A 22,146-nucleotide genomic window follows, 5' to 3' on the forward strand; every position below is an offset into this window, starting at 1 on the left:
ATTTTCATCGTTCTTCCGTTCTTACAACAAAATGCTCCACGTGCTGATACTGTAGCAATGTCGGTGTAAAAATCAATGAACAGCTTTCATGACGGCGGCATTCACAATCGTTCGAGATCACGCAAGTTTTGATCAAAGAATACCAATGCCCCCCAGAGCGCTTCAAGTTGCTTGAGTGCCGCAAACTCTCCCTTCTCCCCACCGCTCGCTGAAAGTATCTCGCAGTATATACATGCATATACCCTAACAAAATTTAGAGTCGCCCCAGTTTCTGCTAATCCAAATCAGCTAGAAGCTGACGCGTCTGTAAATTTTCACTGGGTAATAGCTATAGACGAATACGGTCCCGGCAACGTATTCATATCTCAGCGATCGGCTATGCCGGCAATCAGAGACCGCGATCAATCGTGGCCTGGAACTGCTACGTCCGAAACAAATACTAAGTATGCTAATGATAAGCGATTTGCTATGCCACGAGTAGATATAATTTAACCGGTGTTGCTTAACTGCCTTATGTATGAATATATTTTGCAATATGGCTTCATTTATTGTTATGCAATCAACACTCGGGCGATATTTTAGTCATCTTTGCCATGAACATACAGATTACCTGGTGAATGCTCATAGATTTTTAGTTAGGTTAGTAGTAGTAGGAGTAGTAGTTAGTAGTATACTATTAACCTGGGGCTAGTTTTGCAGGTCAATCAACGAGCCTGTGACCATCAAATTTGTTCAAATTGATATTGGCGTTTCATATGCTGGTACATGATGTTCATGCACCTGTTCATAAACAATCGTTTCATTAAATGTATCATCATTGAAAAACACTCGCGCGAGTATAACCTGACATTCCTCTATTCTGATCCCATTCCTGCCACCCTAATTGTCCTAGTTTGATGAATGACGAATCACGCCGGTTTTGAGCCATAACAAGGCTTTTCCATACAGGCTTGCATTGCGTGCTCTGTATTCAGAGGAATGAACGGGGTCATTGTCTAGATAGCGATGCACTTTTTTGCCGTAAGTGGGTAATATTTACCCTGTTTTAACGACAAAAAGCACTGATTACCCGGCAAAACGGCGTATCAGTGCTCTGCTAGATTGACTACAGGGGTTAGATTTTTAAATAAGGGTAAACAACAGACGAATCCACAAAATATATTTTAGTATGGTCTATGTTCATCTTTTGCGGCAATTACAGCCTCTATGCTCCGAGGTATTGATTCATAAAAATTGTGAATATTTCCAAAGGGTTTTAACCCATTAATTCAGTCCAGCTTTTTTAAAGACAATAGTGACGGGAATCGACTTTTGACTTGCATCTATAAAATCGACCATAAATGATCGATAATATTCAGGTCTGATCATCGGAACATATCATCGTGAAAGATGGCGTTCTCCTCTGGAAACATTGCTTGAACCATTGGATGAACTTGGTCCTCTAAAATTCGTAAATAGTCACGGCTGTTGATTCTTCCACAAAGAAAAATCATTGGTCCGCCGGATTTCCAAGAAATAGCACCCCAGATATCATACCACGTCATGTTCAAGTGTAACGGTTGGAAGGAGGCGGTCGGGATTAAATATGGCTCTTTTGGCTGTCTATACAAATGTAAACTCGGCCAGAGGTTGGAAATAAGATAAACGATGATTCGTTAGAAAAAATCACATTTTTTCCACTGCTCGAGGGACCAATTCTGGAAGTTTTTACATCACGCTTTGAAACATTTGTATTTGAAATAAGTTTTCGAATTGCAGCTCTTCCAAAGAATCCAGATCTGTGCAGCTCTCGGTTGACAGTCTTCATGGAAATTGGGTTTTGTAGGTGTCCATCGAGTTTTGCAGTAATTTATACAGCCGTGGTCTTTCGATTGTCCATCACAATTCGATTTAAGTACCGACTGTCACTCTCAGACAACTTCGACTTTCGGCCATACCTGTGCTTTACTAAGGATGTCTTTCCTTCTCTTTCAAAAGCAGGTATTACTTTTAGACAGTACCTCTAGAAACGTCAAGCATTCGGGAAATTTCTGTCACACTAGCACCTGCCATACGGGCACCAACAATTTTGCCTCTTTGAAAGTCAGAGAGGTTTGCCATTTATAGGTTAAGTTATATTCACAAAAATCTACTAAAAATATCTGTGAAAGGATAAAATGTCAATTAGCAGCAAAAATAAAATATAAAAATGTGTCACGTTTTCATTGTTTATAACAGTTCAAAAATTACGATATCAAAATGTCAGCTGTTTTCTTCATTGTGTCCAACCCATGTATATGACGTATTAATTTTTCTGTGTGTAGGTGTCCATGTTCTGATGCACGTGATTTTTGCGTCCACGGGGGAGCGTGGGCTATATAAGTGAGGCAGTTGCCGTTGCTTTGTATCTCATGAAGGCTCTAGCGCGGCCCAACTTAGTGAATTACTCATAATATATTGTGGCAATCGATGTATAGCTCGGCCAAACTCATTATGAATTTTTCAAGAATTTATCGTGGCCTTGAATGTAGGTCTCATCGAAACTCTTGATTATATATCAATTAGTCGCCCCACAGTCTGTGTAAATTAAAGCTTAAATTGGAATAAATGTTAATTACCGTTCTTGCTATATAAACATAACGATGAACTACACTGACGACTTTCGTTACAGTGTAGCGCGTTTAAGAGCACGGCAGGAATAGCATGGTAATGCAGACGAGCTTCGAATGTCTATTTAAACTTGTGCAGTTATGACATGAATAATGCAGCCTAATCGAAGTGGGTGTTGGTGGGTGTATGAATCTCGGAGTTGTGCAACAAGTCACATTGTAATGAAATTCCTTACAGCCTGCTGGCTTTCATAAATCGCACACCACCTGTGAAAAACTGTGGCTGATCACCATGATTATTGATAACGGTATGCAGTCTTTGGCATGGTATGCAGTTTGAGGCATATTCATCAGGCCGGTAAGAATGTCCTTACGCTGCAGACGCCGCATCACCGACCACATATTCGCCAGGCAGGTAGGAATAGCACAAGGCTATTTGACGGGCATGTAGCGGCTGTGGGCGCTGCAGAGGCCGCATCTCCGATCACATATTCACCACGCTGGTAGGAATAGCACAAGGCTCGTTGACGGTCATGTAGCGGCTGTGGGCGCTGCAGACGCCGCATCACCGACCACATATATTGACGGGCATGTAGCGGCTGTGGGCGCTGCAGAGGCCACATCACCGATCACATATTCACCACGCTGGTAGGAATAGCACAAGGCTCGTTGACGGTCATGTAGCGGCTGTTGGCGCTGCAGAGGCCACATCACCGATCACATATTCACCACGCTGGTAGGAATAACACTAGGCTCGTTGTCGGGCGTGTAGCGGCTGTGGGGTGGCAGCTAGGAGGCGCCCAGCTTTTACCGTGGACGCGCGCGGCCTTGAGCGAGAAAGAGGGTTTACTGGATAGCCCCGCTCCCCTGCCCTCTAGAAGCATGCCCCCGCCCCCTAATTTCTCTGGAGCGTCTCGATTCTTTCTCTTTTTAGCGCATTTTCTCATTTATGGAAAAAAGGCGCTATTGTGCTCGTCATGTCCGTCCGTCCGTCCGTCCGTCCGTCCGTCCGTCCGTCCGTCTGTCTGTCTGTCCGTCCGTGACTTCACGTTTTCGTCGACCAGAAAATGTGCTCTCTGTCACTCACTGTTGTGAGTAATGAGTTAAATTTTTGTTTTATTATTATTTTTTTTTTTGTAGAGTGTAGACTATCCCAAGTCCTCCCCATCATCGTCTTGTGTATCCAACCATCTTCTTCCTCTCTCCTGGCTTTGTTCACAACCTACCACTCTTTTCAAGTGCTTCTCACTATTCGTATTTATCTAATTTTACTCAACATTTTGCGTCTCTGCTACATTCCACCTCATCCCCTAACTTTTCGAGGTCATGCCACCTCCTCTCTTTTCTTCGGTGCAACCCACCATCACTTCTCTTTTCCTGCAGGATCTTGCTTTCTCTTATTTTTTTCAAGGACACCTTTCCTTTCTCACTCTTTTTCGGGCATCCAAGTCCATCCACAAATCCTTTTTACTTCTTTCTCGTCACTGGTGCATTCCTCCTTTATTGCTCTTATTCACTTTTCATCGGTGTTTCATTTTTTATCAATCTATATCTATGGCTGCACCTCCCTGTTTGCTATGTTCCCTCAAGTTCATTGTTATTCCTCTTCTATCCGCTCCTTTATTAAGGTAATGGATATATTCTAAATGATTGTCAAAATTACGATAAACGACAATGGTAATCAGCTCTGTTTTTTTTCAGTTTAGTTCGTTCATTATTTACTGATTTCACGCTCACCGTGTCGCTTCCTCACTTTTGCCGTATGCAAGTTTAAATCATTATGCCTGATATGTTCTTCTGCCTCAGATCTTTGTTCTATATCTCTTTTCCTTATTCGTTGCCTTTTTCCTACTTAGCTCATGTGCATCTCAATTACCTCTTATCCATGATACAACACTACATTTGCACTTAGTCCTAGAGACTTTAGCTTAGACCATAACCTATAAACTTTCTTTTCCTGCCCGCTTTCCAATCTATCCTCGAATTCAACAGCTCTGTGTGTAATATGTTGCTCTTTTTTCTTCTTGCTCTTTTTCTCACTTTGTTGCATTCCTTTCTTTATCTCGGCTTCCCTTTCTGATCATTCGCTTTTCTTTTTTATCCCTTTGTCTCACGGCCTTCTCGTCCTTCGCTCTACTTTCTTAGCCCTTAATTTCCTTTATTAACTCTCGATCTCTTTCCCAATCCCTCACTTTCTTTTCTTACCACTCGATCTCATTTCTTGTCTTTCGCTTTCCTTTCTTGTCTCTTGCTTTCCTTTCTTACCACTTGATTTCCTTTCTTGTCTCTCGCTTTCCTTTCTTACCACTTGATTTCCTTTCTTGTCTCTCACTTTCCTTTTTTACCACTTGATTTCCTTTCTTATTTCTCACTTTCATTTCTTACCGCTTGATTTCCTTTCTTGTCTCTCGCTTTCCTTTCTTACCACTCGATCTCATTTCTTATTTCTCACTTTCCTTTCTTACCACTCGATCTCATTTCTTGTCCCTCGCTTTCCTCTCTTCGTCTTCGATCTTTGTTCTTATCCCCGCACTCGCCTTCCTCCTCCCTCGCTCAGTTTTTTTGCCTTTCGCTCTCCATTACTTTTCTTCATGTGTCTTTTTTCCCCCACTGCTCTCGTCTGCCTTCCACCCCTCTTCACTTCCCTGTCTTCTTTTTGGCGGCCCCCTCTCCCTCTTTCTCAACAGGTTGCTCTCGAGAAATGATCACCTTATTGCCGCCGCTGTTCAACACGTAAAAAGTAACCGCATAAGCCTGGACGCCCCGCGCAGCCTTGACTTGACGCTCGATGCTGCAGTCGCGTCGTGCTTGGCAACGACGCTTAAAGATGCCCCTACATTTTTGTGTTGTTACTCGAGTTCGTGGAGTACAAGCAGCAGAAACATGCGATGTTACCTCTGAATTTATTAGGTCTCTTGCATGAATTAGGTCTCTGCATTTATTAGGTCTCTGTATATCTTAGGTCTCTGCGCATTTATTAGGTCTCTGTGCAGTTATTAAATCTCTTGCACGAATTTAAACTGAAAATTGCTGATAAAACCGTGTGAAATTTTTATTTTGCTTCAAATTGTACGCTGATCATTTGAATTTGAAATCGACGTATAAAGGGTAGCTTTCCTTGTAATTTCTCATGCGTTATTCTGGAAAGGATTGAATTGTCTTCATGAAAATACATGCGGATTGTTCTGAAGACTTTTAAAATGAAGCCTATTGTGAATATGTAGTTTTACTAGATTATTAGATATGCTTTGTGCAAATTACTTATGGAATTATATTTTTTGTGTAGACGAAGCAACAAAAGTAAATAGCTGTTAAGATCTTAGTATTATGAAATTATTAAAAAAACTGAGTTCTAAATTACTTGGCAAGGTGATGCTTTCGTTGGTTTTTTTATCATATTTATTTCTTTCGCATTAGTCATCTCAGCTAAGAAGCCTCAACGCCCGACTTTGTGATGTAGAATCATTATCATTAACACAATTTATCTGATTATGAATCGAGCTATCACTGGAAATTCCTCATACCATAAATTAAACTAATAATGATGAAAATACTCGCGTCATTCACGCTAATTGTAATCGTTTTACTGGGTAGAATGCGAACATTATCTTTTACTTTACTAAAGCTACCAACATGGAAACTTGAATTAGCCTTGAGTTTCCAGAGACGAAAGAGAGTTTAAATCCTGAAAAGAGCAGCGGCTAAACGGCAATGGAATCCGAAGGACAAGTTTGAAGAGCTGTAGCGTAGGATGAAACTCTCGTGTAATTTCCAGTCGAGGAAATGATGGAAGTTACTGTACTGCCCACACCTGTTCTGTTAGTTATTACGTTTGTATTTATTTATTATTATTATTATTTACACCAGCATTTATTCTGAAGAATGCAGTTCTTTGTTTTGTTTATTTAACTGATGCCATAATGGGCAGCAGCATCGGGTCAATCTCTTGGTGTGATTTGAAAACTACTACAGCTTAATACATATTTAGAAATCATAAGATAACATATTGAGCTTGGTTAGTTTTGAGCGTGTATTCGGATTGAACGTATTTCGATAATGTTAGGGTGTCAAATGCTGAAATGTTTTTGTTTGTGCGTGTGTGTAATTGTAAATGGAAGTGAAATTTAGAGGTACCAAAGGATATTTAGAGATATTCAGCTTACTTTTATTCGAAGGGATTCTCGGTTTACAAATGAGCAATGAATTAATGACGGTAAAAAATCTCCTTTCGGAGTCTTAGGCACCTTAGGTTCAGCGAGTGCAGCTTGAGAGCGCCACTGCAGCGTGGGAGTTAGAAGGATAGAGAGCAGCACTCGAGAGCTCCGGTCGAAAAGATGAAGAGAATGAGAGCGGTAAAGAGTCGGTGAAGAAGAATCTAAGTGCGATAATAGAGGGTGGGAAAGATAAGGAAAACTTTCTTCTCTTTGTGAATGATGTACGGGAAATTTAATAGTGCTGCCGACTACAATTGTTGAAAGAGAAAAAAAGAGATAGAGAAATAGGGGATAGAGAGAAGAAATCAATACATTGAAATAAAAACAACTAAAAATGTGAAAAAGACCTAAAAATAAAGAAAAAAGCGATTTAAACAGTGAAAAGAGCGTTTGCCGCAACGGCGAAAGAGAGAAGGAGGAAATTTCGAGAAAGAAGAGCAATGGAGAGAGCAAGAGAGTTAGTTTAAGCCTAGCAAGATGCGGGAAGTGAGAGCGAGGGTTAGGGGGCGCCGCTAGGGCTGGCGCCAGAGGGAAGGCGCTGGTGCCCTCGTGGAGCAGAGGGCTGTATAGGCCGGCAGCGCTCTAGGCACAAACACTGATATTGACGACAGAGCATGGTCTGGCGCGCGCGAGATTTGCTCTTGTTCATGCTTATAATGTCAAGGGAATATGCAATTTATTTATAATACTATTTAAATGCCTGAAGATTGCTCTTGTTTATGCTTATAATGTCAAGGGAACATGCAATTTATTTATAATACTATTTAAATGCCTGAAGATTGCTCTTGTTCATGCTTATAATGTCAAGGGAACGTGCTATTTACTATTTAAATGCTTGAAGATGGGTGTCGCTCCTCGACCTAACACGTATTGCCATGATCTTGGCTAATTATATCGACATAAAATGCCTTAAGACAAAACGCTTTCACTGCCTGCGAGATTGTCATTCTGGGTAAACTAGCCGCTGTATTTTCGACAACATTCTTAATTTTCGTTAATATTTTCATTCTTTATTTATATAGGGGTACACAAACACAAAACAAAATTTAAACGACGTGAAAACAAATGATAAAGTGACTGCCCATATATGCTAAAATATTTCACTGGCAGCAAAGGCGCTGTGTAATTCAAATCATAACGACATAGTTATGATAATGGAACAGAAAGTCCATAGGACTGATCACATCTTTTTAAACTTGCCTCAAATAAAAATTTTTAGAAATCTATGCCTTTCGTTCAAAATGAAGATACTATATAACAGCAAAATCAATATGACACTGGATAAAATACAATTCAAAACAATATGCAAGAACAAGAAAAACCTATAAGTCATATTAGAATGCAGATTAATACTAGAGAAGGATAAAATGCCAGAATTATGTCTTTAAAACATATTTTTACTACCTTGTTTTGAAGTCATCAGGTGCAAATAGAAGCCATATACCGCTTTTTTAGTACTAAACAAACACATTTTGTGTGTCAGCGCCCAGACTCCTTATTTGAACACTAAACTCCACAGCACTTGTACTGCTCCTACCACCAAGAACTAAGACTGGTTATATTCTGAGCTGTAATTACTGTCTTATGTAGCTCATAAAATAGCCCATTTTTTCAGTATCTGCGTTGCTGTATAATGGTACTTAAAAACCTAAAAAATTGAGCCGGTGCAAAATAAAATTCCTTAAATGCCTTTTTCGACTTGAGATGTTCATGTAGATTGTAAAAAAAATGGCTTAATTTTTTTTGAGCACCCGCCCGCGTTGGTGCTTGATGTGTCCTTTATCCTATTTGAAACTTGAGACCTCGAAGCGACTGCCAATAGTTGAGTCAGTGTTAATAATAAAAGTATTGTCTCACTTGATTCTTTGATTCCATCTAAAAATTGAAATATCTGTTTCCTCATGAAGCTAGAAGACATGAAGCTTTTGATACTGGTATTGATTAAATTATTGATATTTTTTGTAGCAAATAGTATATCAATTAAATGGTGAACGTAATATATAATTGAACGTAATTTGCTCCCGTATAAGTTATGAAATGCTCGTAAGCAAAATAGTTCATTTTAAATGCAACAGGCGTCTTTAATACGATTGTAATATGTTCTTTATTTTTTTAATTTGGGATATTAATTATACTCAAACAATCATGCAGGGGACAAAATCTATCAAGATGGTGACTTTTGCGTCAGCTAATTATATAACAATTTTTTAAGCACAAAACCACTGTATCATTGGACAGCTATCTGCCATTACTATCCTGTTATTAATAATTACAATTAAAGATAGCTAGTTAAGCCTTGATTTCTGAACCATTGATTTAATGTCGCATCGCGAATACGATCTGACTTTGATACCAGCTTTCGTTGTATGTATACTTGAATGAAGCTTGGTGGCCGAGCGTTGCTCGTTATGCCGCCTATTGATGCAACTCAGCGCCGACAAATCCCTGGCTTTAGACTTGCGTATTTTACGGTAGATCGCACTAGTGTGCCTGTTAGTGTTGGCATTGATTGCGTGGAACAGGAAGTGTGACAACTTCATATGTGTAGCTGCATGAGGGATGCAATAGGCTCGACGAGGCTTATAGTAATTCGCCAATGCGATGCTCGTTAACAGGTTATAATTGTGGTTCAAAGTTATATCCGGACTGTGAGATTTGTTTCTCAATTTAAGCCTGTCATCAATGAACATGGTGATGTTTTTCTATTTACTCTGCATGGCGAATTGTTCAAATTTTCAGTATATGCCGTAGTTAAATGTTTATTTGATATTCCTTGAACATGTTACGTACATCAATAAAGTGTGATAGGACCAAAATGAGAAAAGTAGAAGAATGCATACATTTTGTAGTGATAGGCTTTTTCTATTGGAGAATCATGAATAATAATTATATATAACATGACTAATATTATAGAGCGTCCGCATACAGGCTACGAGAAGTTGTATCCGCGATGTGTGAACGTATGAGTAGCGTGGTACGTGACTGAAGTGAATCATAATCTTTCGCATCAAAATTTTCTAATATGAGCTTAAGCCATGGAGAATTCAAACTTTTTTCGGATATTAAAATATTTTTTAATACTCGTTAATACTCGTTTTTTCGGACTCTCGTTTTCTTTCTTGATGCTTGCCTGGACGAAAGTATCTTGATCCTTGTTATATATTAAATCGTTATCTTCATATATAAATTGGTCAAAGCGCACTACATAAGTTATTTTTCAATTGTATAGGACGAGCGGGTGTGGTGTTGAGGAATACAGTGAAGAAGCTAGAGGTTTTATTGTGCGGTCTGTGGTTAGAAATTAGTGACGGCCAACGGTGGTGGCATAGAACGCACGGCCAATATCTTTCTGATGATGTGTATATAACTCAAACCTGAACTACTCACTGATTGCCTCTCTCGCTCTGCCTTCTCATCAGTTGTCATTTGACCTTGGCCACGAGTGAGCGTACGTGTGTGTTATTCGAGACATGACGTGATCATCCTGTGTTACTTGTCAAATGATTGCACTTTTAAACAACCTATTTGGCACTGAAGTTTTGGCTTTTAATGTGTGCATAATTTAAAAGAAAATGATGGAATGATTTGAATGAACGCATCAATTTGATATTATAATATTCTACACATTCTTCAAACCTATGCACATTTTCTGTCTTGTTATTTGTCCATCAATTTTTGACCACAATACTAAAGCAGTTCTGTTAGTTAAGTGGAAATATTTGTCAGCAGCGTCGTTGGTGTGTTCTTATCTTGGATCATGCCAGGACAGTGGTTATAGGTACCCTAACAAGAGACTTGATTTACATTTGACACCGTCAATCAACTTGCATGGCTATAATTTTATCTTGAAATATCTTTTTATTACACCGCTCTGAAACCGTTACCAAACTAGCATGTCTAATTAAATTTGCACCGAGTTTCCAATTTATAGTACATTCCAGGGTACTTTGGAAGTGCTCTCTTTGTTCCCAAGTGTTGTTATTGGAAGTGTTTGTAGATCATGTTTCCCTACCTTTCTACATGCATAACAAAATTTTATTAATTACTTTTATTGCGGCCGTGAGTGCTTTATCTGCTTATGCATGTGCCAGGCTTTTGACTTACCAACGTTCTTATTGTTTCAGAGTATAGTGAATGGAAAATCCGTTGACGTAGCCAATTAGTTCAAGTTTGCCCCCCAAAGGCTCATAGTCATTTGCTCGTAGCTTCGAATGTTTAACAAGGTTTGTAACTCATTGATTAGATGTGATTGGTGTCTACGAGTTCTGTAATTACGCAACATCCGGCAGGTTTGACGGATGTAGTGTAAGATAAAGTAAATGTAAAAGAAGGTCCACCTTTCGACACCAAATAAAAGTAGCAGTTATCTATTGATTTATTTCTAATTGTTTGGTTAATTGAGTTTTTGTGCTATAATGTACACAATTCTCTATTATGTGATTTATTTAATATTGGTAGTTGCCTATTTGCGACTGCGTTATCAAGGCAGTGAGCGTTCACCGGCATCTCTAATCTAAGAGCTGCTTAGATGGGCTATCTCGCGAGGTGATTTTAAGAAGTGTTTCGCCTTTACTATTATAGTTAATTGTAATGTTTGGTCCATTCTAGCTTTCTATTATTAACCCTTGTGAGACTGAGTAGTTCCATACCATACTTAATCCATATTTAAATATCGATAACTTATAACTTCATTTCGAAAAATAGCAGAGACTGAAACTTTGTGACATCTCTGCAGGTTTGGTGCTTAATGTATAGACCAAATTTCAATAAAACTTTTTCACCTCCTTACGAGCTAAAAGTAAAGAAATTTTTGCATCAGTAACAGGCTGAATAGGCACAATTGTACTTTCATATATTTTGACCAAAGATAATCTACGGAAAAATTTATATTTTTTTCTGATCCATTAACAATGGAATGCTCCGTAGTTTTTTCATTTAACGAGGAAGATTTATTGAGGCATTAGACAATAGGTACAGAAATGGGTTTATTATGAAACGTCGAATGTGCTCAGTGACAAACGACACGTTGTGTTCTTTGGTGGTTCTTTGATACTCCGCTCAAGGGGCGATTTTCTGTCAAAGAGAGGGTTTGGTTCTTGCAAACATTCTACTTTAGATTACGCACACAGAGTGAATTTGTCATTGGTCTTTCTGATAAGTAACAGGCTTGATGAATGAAAATGAATTTTATTTTCGAGGGCCCGTTATTTAATTTCCCTAGTTTGCACGCGTATTCCATGAACGAATATGGTATGAAATTAGGTGCTAGTACTACTATGATTAGTTGAGGAAGTCGGAAGGCGTTCGTTATTTGTAACTTATTGAACCAATTAATCGATTTTCATATAATTTGAGCTTGCTTGACTGAAATATCTCCTTTTGCTTGTGCAAACAGTCGTCGAGACGTCGACTTGAATCTATGACTGACATCGTGCAGAGCGCTAAGAACAATTTGCGTATGTGCCATCTTCATCTGAGACCATAAATCCTGCTCTTATAATCGTACTGATAACTGATGTGTCGAGAAGTATATATTATTTGTTAATCGCTCCATCCTTGCGCTCAGTTTGAAATGTATATCAAATTTGAAATAAACGTTTATGCGTTGTCGAGTAGAAACCTTAATAGTTTTCTGATAAATATTAGTATCGTGCTTTGGGGTTTATGGGTGTCCATGTTTCAGGTTGTCGAGTCGAAACGTTACTTGTTTTCTTATGAGTATTTGTATCGTGCTTGGTGGTATATGGGTGTCCATGTTTCGGGTTGAGTTGAAACGTTACTAGTTTTCTGATGAGTATTTGTATCGTGCTTGCATGGTGGTATATGGGTGACCATGTTTCAGGTTGTCGAGTAGAAACCTTACTAGTTTATGATAATTATTAGTATCATGCTTGGTGGTATATGGGTGTCCATGTTTCAGATCAAGCAGCTACGAGACTCTGGGTACTGCTTGGACGGCAGCAGTTCCCCCAGCGCCGCTGTACAGCAGGAAGAAGTCTCCAGCTCAGCGCCTACCAGTCTACTCAACAACACTCTCATCAGTCCTCTAGTGCTAGAGGTAAAACTCCACCTCACTCAACTTAATCATAATTTATCTTTATTTCCGCTTTAATTACTCTCAATTACACGTAACCTTGTAGGTTATTTACTAGTTTCTTTATTTCTACCATCAACATGCATTGCGTATTTACTTCTTGCGTGCGATAAGTGCGGCGATTCAAAATAATATTTTTCTTCAATGCGGTACCCATGGCCCATGAACACGAGGATTCAGCAAGAGTTTCGACCCGAGTAATTTCCATATGATTGGACCGCCAGATTGACCGTAGCGTTTACGAGTATTCATTGGATGGGCGGTGAGAAGAATACCAAGCGTTCTTTTGTGGTATTTATTGCCTTCTTCCTGAGGAAATCGTTTGTACCTCCACTGGGTTCTGGTGAGCCTTAAAACCGAATCCTATTGTGCATGCCGGTCTAGCGGTGCACGGTAATGTCACCTAACCACCGTGACGTCGGCTTGTTGCTGAGATACCCGCGTTTCTCAAGCCTTATTGGTGTGACATTTTTTACATATTATATATAATAAGGCTCAATATGACGTTATATATAATAAGGCTCAAAAATATATATAATATGTCATACAGGCTCAAGCCTTATTGGTGTCGCCTAACCACCGTGACGTCGGCTTGTTGCTGAGATACCCGCTCGCCTTCTCAAGCCTTATTGCTTTCTAGTGTGATTTATCAAGTGTATGCATTATTCCCTATTTATATTGATTGTAAATTGGCGACGAAGTTGGTTGATTTTATATTGATTGTAAGTTGGCGACGAAGTGCTCTTTGAACGTTGATTTTTAACCAAATTTTAGGCGAGAGGAATTTATGACCGGTATAAATTGCTCATATATAGTGGAAGATGTTAAAAGGGAAATAACTTGCTCCTGCTGAGTTATAATTTGCTCTTACTGAGAGATTCATGGTTGATACTGGTAGATAACTTTTTTCCACTGGAGATAACTTGCTACTACTTTAAGACTCCTCAAAATCTACTTGTTGCGAAGGTTTATTGTCCAATTTGGGTGATTTCTTGATCATACTGAGAAAATAACCATCTGCACTGAGGAATTTTCTGCACGTTCTTGGACGGCCGCGATATAATATCCTACATTATTCTAACACCAACAAATCTGATGAAGATCAATAGAATAAGAACATTTACAGAAGCCACGTCACGGCATAACGAGTTGCGTCGGAACGGTAGCAGGGAAGAAGCCCTAGTGTTCCTGTTCTTTCTATGCCTTGGTAGTTTTCGTGAGACTTGTTTCCGCTATTTGCCTTATTTTGAATGTTTCAAAAAGGCTTTATGTATTCTTCAAGACTTTCAAGCCCTCATAAATGCGAACGAGTTGTAGCGAGTGTGGTGCATGTAAGAGTGGTGCGTGCAGCGAGTGTGGTGCGTGTAGCGAGTGGGGTGCATGCAGCGAGTGTGATGCGTGCATTTATTTAATACTCAACACATGAAGATTCACGTAATGCAACGCTTTTTATAAATATCTGCCGTATCGGCGTGAAATGCAATTGTACGGTAAATTGTATTTCACATATGCAGCAAAGTGTACGGTAAATTTGATCTCAATAAAGCTGCATAGAAAGGTCCTCATTACGATAAAATCAGCTACACAGAAGAAATCATGCGCGCTGGCACTGGCGCGAACGTTCATAGTTTTCGTTCCGCAAGTTTCCCCTTCCTGCCGCCGCCGCCGCCGCCGACATTCTTCCGTGACGTACGATAGCTTCACACGCTGCGAAATTTCCATTTGAAGTGCAGCTTTTGTTAGGTAGGATTAGCAGATCGTCGTTATGATTGGCATTGGTCGCAGAATTGTTACGAGGAACTAGTGCGCTGTGTGGTTCTTAGGAGGTTGACGGTGATAGCGTTCGTTTGTACGTTTGGCTGACGAGTGAGTGTCTTACGTGCGTACGTACGTGAGCTGCTGCATCGCAGGCTCCGTGGCCGGCAGCGTAAGTCCTGAGCGCCGCTCACGAGCCTCCGAGCTACTACACCTGTGCACCACTGCTGCTGTTGCTGCTCCACCTCCACTGCTGCTGTTGCTGCTACACCTCCACTGCTTGCTGTTGCTGCTCCACCTCCACTGCTGCTGTTGCTGCTACACCTCCACTGCTGCTGTTGCTGCTACACCTCCACTGCTGTTACTGTTCCCTCCATCTCTTGGGACTCTGTTGGCTCTGCAGTGCGACATTTACCCCAACATCTTTTCAAGTGCTGTTTTCGAGACAGTTGCTGCTATTATTCGTTATTCCTGCTGCTGTTGATTTATCAAGCCGCCTTACAGCGACCGTGGCTGTTCGATGGAACATCCAACATTCGAATATGTGTGATAACCACCAACGTATCAATATTTTATAACGTATTATATTATTTATTGTGACACGTAGTCGTTCCCAGCTGGCTGTTTTGATAGTAAGATGCATGTGAACGAGAATATCCTTATATCTATTGGCCATTTATATATTTCAGATTTTGATAGCATGTAATTACAATTAGCTTTGAATCCACTGTTTTTCATGTAACAACTGACATAACGCTTAGTGTATGATTTTTGTGATAGTATTTAATTACATTTAGCGTCCAACCCACTATTTTTCTCAGAGATGTAACTACTGACATGACGCTGAGTGTATGAATTTTGTGATAGCATGTAATTACATTTAGCTTCCAATCCACTATTTTCTCAGAGATGTAACTACTGACATGACGCTGAGTGTACCCTAACAAAATTTAGAGTCGCCCCAGCTTCTGGTACCGTAATCAAAATCAGAAGCTGCCGCGTCTGTAAATTTTCACTGAGTATGAATTTTGTTGCAGGCGCTGGACGGCTTCTTGTTCCTGGTGAACAGAGACGGCAAGGTTGAGTATTGCTCCGAGAACGTGAAGCAGTTCATTAAGTTCACTGCTGAGGAACTCACCGCTCAGAGCATCTACAACATCCTTCACCTCGGCGACCATAACAAGTTCTCCAACACCTACGTCAGCTTCGGTCAGTACAGTGTACATACATTACAATGAAGAGAGTTCATTACAGTGTACTGTACTCTCTCTCCTTCAATTGTACGACTGGCTGCGTGCGTTAGATTCGGTCATTACATTGTACATACATTACAGTGAAGGAGAGTACATTACAGTGTACTGTACTCTCCTTCAATTGTACGACTGACTACGTGCGTTAGCTTCGGTCAGTACAGTGTACAGACATTACAATGAAGAGAGTACATTACAGTGTACTGTACTCTCTCTCCTTCAATTGTACGACTGGCTGCGTGCGTTAGCTTTGGTCAGTACAGTGTACATACATTACAATGAAGGAGAGTACATTACATTGCACTGTACTCTCCTTTAATTGTACGACTGACTGCGAGCGGCAGCATCGGTCACGCCCTTCCAGTTGTATAATTTTAATTCAATCGCACTGATCGTTTACTGAAAAATATATTTTTAAAATAATGTCAGTTGTTCGATAAATTTACCATTTATTTAATTAATACGTCATTTCTAACTTCCAAACTACATGCGAGTCTCTTAATATTGTAATTGTATGTGTAAAAAGTTAATGATATTGTACGATGCTTTAATACTAGAGCTATAAAACGAAAAAATAAAAACGGCAGATAAAAAAAAAAATAAAAAATAAAAACGACAGATAAAAATCTATGTACCCTTATTTTGTCAGAAAAGAGTTTTGGCAAATCCTTTGATTTTTCATGACAATAATCCTAGTTTGTATGTATATTGATTGTATGCATGTATATTTATTGTATGTATGTATATTCATTGTATGCACGTACCGGTATACTTATTGTAGCTATGTATATTTATCATAAGTATGTATATCTATTATATGTTTACGTCGCAGCGTTTCTTTGTATGTATGAATATATATTGTATGTATGTATACTCTACAGCGTGGCCAGACGAGGAGAGCGGGGGCGGGGGTCGGCGCAGCTTCAACTGCAGGTTCCTCATCAAGCCTCCCGACCGCGCCGACCAGACCGTGCAGCACGTGCAGCAGTATGAGCACATGCAGGTGCGTGCAGCAGTAACATGCAGGTGCGTGCAGCACGTGCAGCAGTATGAGCACATGCAGGTGCGTGCAGCAGTATGAGCATGGCCCAGTGGTTACAGTTCAGAGTACCAAGATTGGCGCAGAGAGGCGCGGGTTCGATCCCAGCTCTGTGCGCCAGTTTCTGGTCAGAATCGGCAAGGAGGCCGGGCGGTTAAGCACAGCAGAATTGTAGCAGTGAGTTGCGAGTTCGAGACCGCAACAAGCTGTGAATGTTCTGCGATTATGAATCGGCGACAGGCCTACAGACTAATAAATGCTGAAACCGCTATATTATATTAATATAAATGCTCTCTTGCAAGGCAAATGTTCTTGCTTCGCCCCTTAGGCCTAAGTGCCACTGACTCCTTATCTCTATATACTATATACTATACACTATATATACTACATACTATATATACTATATACTATACTGACTGCCACTGACTCATTATCTGCTACGACGTCTGTGCTGGGACTTGCCATTGACACTTGGCGACGACTAAGCATATATCAATTCAAGTCATTCCTTATAATCGACTAGCGTATTTCACTTAGTCATATGACTGGAGTAATAAATAGGCTATACGCATACTTGCGCATACGCCTTGCACTTGAATAAAAATTTGGCATATTGTTCACGGTTTTCGCGTACAAGATGAACGATTTTTCTCTGATATTGGTTTAAATAATAAGTGACGGTATATGTGCTTGAAATTTCAATCATTGCTGGTCATTTACGTGTTGTATTCGTTTTATAATTATTGTTACCGTTTTGTAAATATCTTCCTGATTAATTATGAGGGACGAAGAATTGTAATGCTTGATGTAAAAACTTTCTAAGTATGAATATCTGCCACTATAAACTAGGCAACTTATCTACGCTGAAATTACATCAATTGGTAACAATTATGGTTCTAGTGACATTTTTCAGATCTCAATTATGATATAAGTGAGGACTGAAAATATTAGTGAATCGCGAAAAGCCATCATTAGCTCTCAACAATATAATTTGGTAAGATTCTTGACGTATCTGTCCACGGCCACGCTAGGGTATCGTCTTCATTCACCACAATGAATAATTTCTACATTTAGACTCGGTAACTTAGGCTCATCAACTTAGCAGTAAATTAGACTCAGTAACTTATAGCAGTAACTTAGACTCAGTAACTTAGCAGTAACTTTAGACGCAGTAACTTAGCAGTAAATTAGACTCAGTAACTTGGGATAACGGATGTTACCCCTCCCTCAATCATCATATGAACAACATAATACCATTGCAAACTTCGTCTTTTATCGCAACAAATCCTGACCCAATCCTACTACGCAGGTGTCGCCTGTGCTGCTGAAGGACTACCCAGGATCCGAAGACTCGCACGGTCTCGACAAGGACGGTCAACCATACATCTTCTGTGTCGCTCGACGAGTTAACTCGACAACAGACTGTCAGGGCGCCCCCGTCGAGCAGTTCAGCACCAAACTCGACACTCAGTACCGTATTATTTCAATTGATAGTTCGGGACTGTCACCGCGATACTCTAGTTTCCTCGACAAGGAGCTTGTGTCCAAGACCTTCACGGAGCTCGTACACGAGGCGGACATCGAGCGAGTTAAGGCTCACTTCAAGGAGGTGCTTGCCGGCACTCCTGCCGTGTCGCCCGTATACCAGCTCAAGGTGATTATTGTTGATTAGGTGTATAATATTGATTAGGTGGATAATATTGATTAGATGGATAATATTGATTAGGCGAATAATATTGATTAGTTTATGGGTAATACGTTGCTAAACTAGATTTACTGGCTTGTCTTTAATGTTTTCTTACGCCACTATGGCGTGTTCTCAATTATATTATCGTGTTTACATAGCCTTCACTGAAGTGTAGGCGTGTTGCCTACACCCATTATATTGCCTTCCCATCCCATTTATATTGCCTTCACGCAAGTGTAGGCATGTGCTCAACTTTATTATGATTTTTACTCAACCTTCACTGTTGTGTAGATTTGTTCTCAGTTATATTATCGTGTTTAAATAGCCTTCACTGAAGTGTAGGTTTGTTCTCAGTTATATTATCGTGTTTACATATCCTTCACTGAAGTGTAGGCGTGTTCTCAACTATATTATAATTTTTACATATCCTTCACTGAAGTGTAGGCGTGTTCTCAACTATATTATAATTTTTACATAGCCTTCACTGAAGTGTAGGCGTGTTCTCAACTATATTATAATTTTTACGCAGCCTTCACTGTAGTGTAGATTTGTTCTCAGTTATATTATCGTGTTTTAATAACGCCTAAAGCTGTTCTGTGTTCAGGTGAACGCCAGAACGGACTCGTACGTTCAGGTACAGTCACGCAGCAAGTTCTTCAGACTACCGCGCTCTGAAGACGACTTCATCATGGCCACACACTCCATCTCGGGGTGCGTTGCTTATCTTACTATATACTCTTATTATTGTATAATCTTTTATAAAGAACGCATATAATGGTGATGTGTATAGTGATAGATTGAAGCCGGTTTCTTATGAAGTAAATGAGTTGGCGGTCTCTAATGATGTGAATGAGAAGGTGCACTCTAATGAGGTGAAAGAGGTGGTGCTCCCGAATGAGGTTAATGAGGCAGGTTTCTAATGAGGTTGGTGAGTTGGCTTTCTTTAATGAGTTAAATGAGTTGGCATTCTCTAATGAGTTGAACAAGTTGGCGCTTCCTTTAATGAGTTGAATGAGTTATCTTTCCTGTAATGAGTTGAATAAGTTGGCTTTCTCTAATGAGTTGACTGAGTTGGCTTTCTTTAATGAGTTGACTGAGTTATCTTTCTGTAATGAGTTGAATTAGTTATCTTTCTCTACTGAGTTGACAAGTTGGAATTCTCTAATAATTTAAATTAGATATCTTTCTCTAATGAGTTGAATGAGTTGGTAAATTAATGCGGTGTTGGCAGAGCGTTCCAAGAGACAGGCTCTGACCTGAGCTCGTCGCTACTGACGCCGTCTAGCAACAGCAGCTCTTCCTCCGAGTCCCTCTTCGAGAGAACGCTTCTCTCTTCCACCTCTTCCACAACTTCCTCCTCCACCACACGTCCCAATAACAACAACAATAATAACAATAATAACAACACCAAGAACTCCATGAGTAACATCAGCAGCAACGCTTTACTGGACTCGCAGCTATCGCCTGCTGCTGATAAGTTCAGCGGCGGTTCATCAGCGGGCAACCAGCAACTGCGCACGCTGCTTGAGCCCGTGAGTTGCGGGGATTATTGTTGATTTGTTCAACATGGCTCGTATTTCTGGTATACGTCGTTTTTATATGCGTTCATCGATTTCTATATATAGTATTCATCGTTTTTATATGAGTATAAGTATATTATGAGTCCATGTAGGGGAATAGGTATTTATTACACGTATATTATTAAAAGATTCTTGTTATTGTTAGCGCATTTTCTCATTTATGGAAAAAATGCACTATTGTGCTCGCCATGTCCGTCTGTCTGTCTGTCCGTACGTCTGTTCGTCCGTCCGTGACTTCAAGTTTTCGTCGACGAGAAAATGTGCTCTCTGTCACTCACTGCTGTGAGTACTGAGTTATATTGTTCTTATTATTCTTCAACATGGCTTGCATTTCTTGTATACATTTTTTTTATATGCGTTCAGTTACTCAGTGGGACTTCAACTCTATTGTGTAATACTGTTCGAATTGAATTTTGTGTTATATTCTGTTGAATTCTATCCTGTTATAGTGTTCTATTAATGATGATAAATGATTATACTGTTGTTGACTTAACAGCCACTGGACGACTTCAAGGACGAACTGCTGCTCAGCAACGCGGCGCTCAACGTCAAGAAGGAATCGCCCACGTCTTTCTTAGACCAAATGTCTGATGACTTGGCCCTTGACATCAAACCTGACATCAAAAGCGAACCCATCAAAGATTACATCAAGAGCGAGTTCAGGTCTCCACACGGAATGTATTCCTCTGGCGGTAATGGCAATTCCTCGTCTTCGTTTCCTAATTCCTCAAGCAGCAGCAACACTGCCAGTAATTCCTGTCCGTTCAGTAATCCCTTGAGTAGCCCCAACCCTATGACCCCCACCCACAGCTCTTCCCCTTCCCACATCCCCGGTATGTTGGCTTCTGGGAATTCCTCAACAGGAGGGATGGGTAACTCGTCGGGGAATGGCCGCAGCAGCGCCAATAACATCCGTTCCCCAAGCCATGATCCCCAACGGGGAGTCAAGAGGCCAAACGAGGAAGGACATGACGGTAACCCAAGCAAGCAGAGCGCTGGTAAATTTGAATCCCTCGTCAACACTTCCCCTCAGTCTGCCTCATCACCTTCCCCTCTGTCTCATCCCCATACACCGCATGCGGGGACACATCCTCCCCACGGCAGGCCACATACCCCACTGGGACGACCTCATACTCCCCTTGGGGGACCTACCACTCCCTGTGGGGGACCGACTACTCCTCTTGGTCCCGGTACACCTCACCCACCTGGAGCCTCGCATGGCAGACCTCTCACTCCCCAACACCCAGGGTCTGGGGGTGTCCCTAACATGGCTGTACAACAACAGCAACAACAACAGCAACAACAACAACAGCAACAACAAAGGCAACAAATGCAAGGCGGAGCGCACTACAGCGATAACAAAATGCTGCGTACGCTGCTTTCTACTGAAGGAGTTTCCGTGAGTTGTCCAGCTATGAGTTAGGCAATATTGTTGTAGGGTACGTCAATTGATATGTATTTATATTATTCAGTTTGTAGTGTTTCTGCTTCCAAATTGCTGTGTCATCGCATGAAACAACATCACATTGAGGAATATAATTTTAAAAATATTGCATAAACAACCATTTCGTCCAAAACCACCACGCTAATGACTCGCTTTAAATGCCATTATAACAATATTCAACTAGAGCATCGTATCAGAAACTATCATATCATCATGCATCAAATAAATTCCTTGCTACTGAGACCCGCCGCGCGAGACTCAGTGCCCACTGCGCGAGACTCAGTGGCGAGACTCAGTGCCCACTGCGCGAGACTCAGTGCCCACTGCGCGAGACTCCGTGCCCACTGCACGAGACTCAGTGCCCACTGCACGAGACTCAGTGCCCACTGCACGAGACTCAGTGCCCACTGCGCGAGACTCAGTGCCCACTGCACGAGACTCAGTGCCCACTGCACGAGACTCAGTGCCCACTGCACGAGACTCAGTGCCCACTGC

At 40.7% G+C, this 22,146-nt stretch overlaps 1 protein-coding gene across 1 annotated transcript in view; it reads left to right on the forward strand.

Annotated features, from left to right (window-relative positions):
- LOC108681187 (nuclear receptor coactivator 2) overlaps positions 1-22,146 on the forward strand; it is a 54,017-nt gene that overhangs the window by 9,906 nt on the left and 21,965 nt on the right. The window contains exons 4-11 of the mRNA XM_047881073.1: positions 12,723-12,860; positions 15,689-15,860; positions 16,783-16,904; positions 18,250-18,594; positions 19,232-19,338; positions 19,859-20,159; positions 20,704-21,606; positions 21,894-22,135. Of these exons, the coding sequence (XP_047737029.1) occupies positions 12,723-12,860; positions 15,689-15,860; positions 16,783-16,904; positions 18,250-18,594; positions 19,232-19,338; positions 19,859-20,159; positions 20,704-21,606; positions 21,894-22,135 (2,330 nt within the window). The remainder of the gene's footprint in view (positions 1-12,722; positions 12,861-15,688; positions 15,861-16,782; positions 16,905-18,249; positions 18,595-19,231; positions 19,339-19,858; positions 20,160-20,703; positions 21,607-21,893; positions 22,136-22,146) is intronic.

This window comes from Hyalella azteca, unplaced genomic scaffold, assembly GCF_000764305.2.
Source record: "Hyalella azteca isolate HAZT.00-mixed unplaced genomic scaffold, Hazt_2.0.2 contig6969, whole genome shotgun sequence".
Lineage (NCBI taxonomy): Eukaryota > Metazoa > Arthropoda > Malacostraca > Amphipoda > Hyalellidae > Hyalella > Hyalella azteca.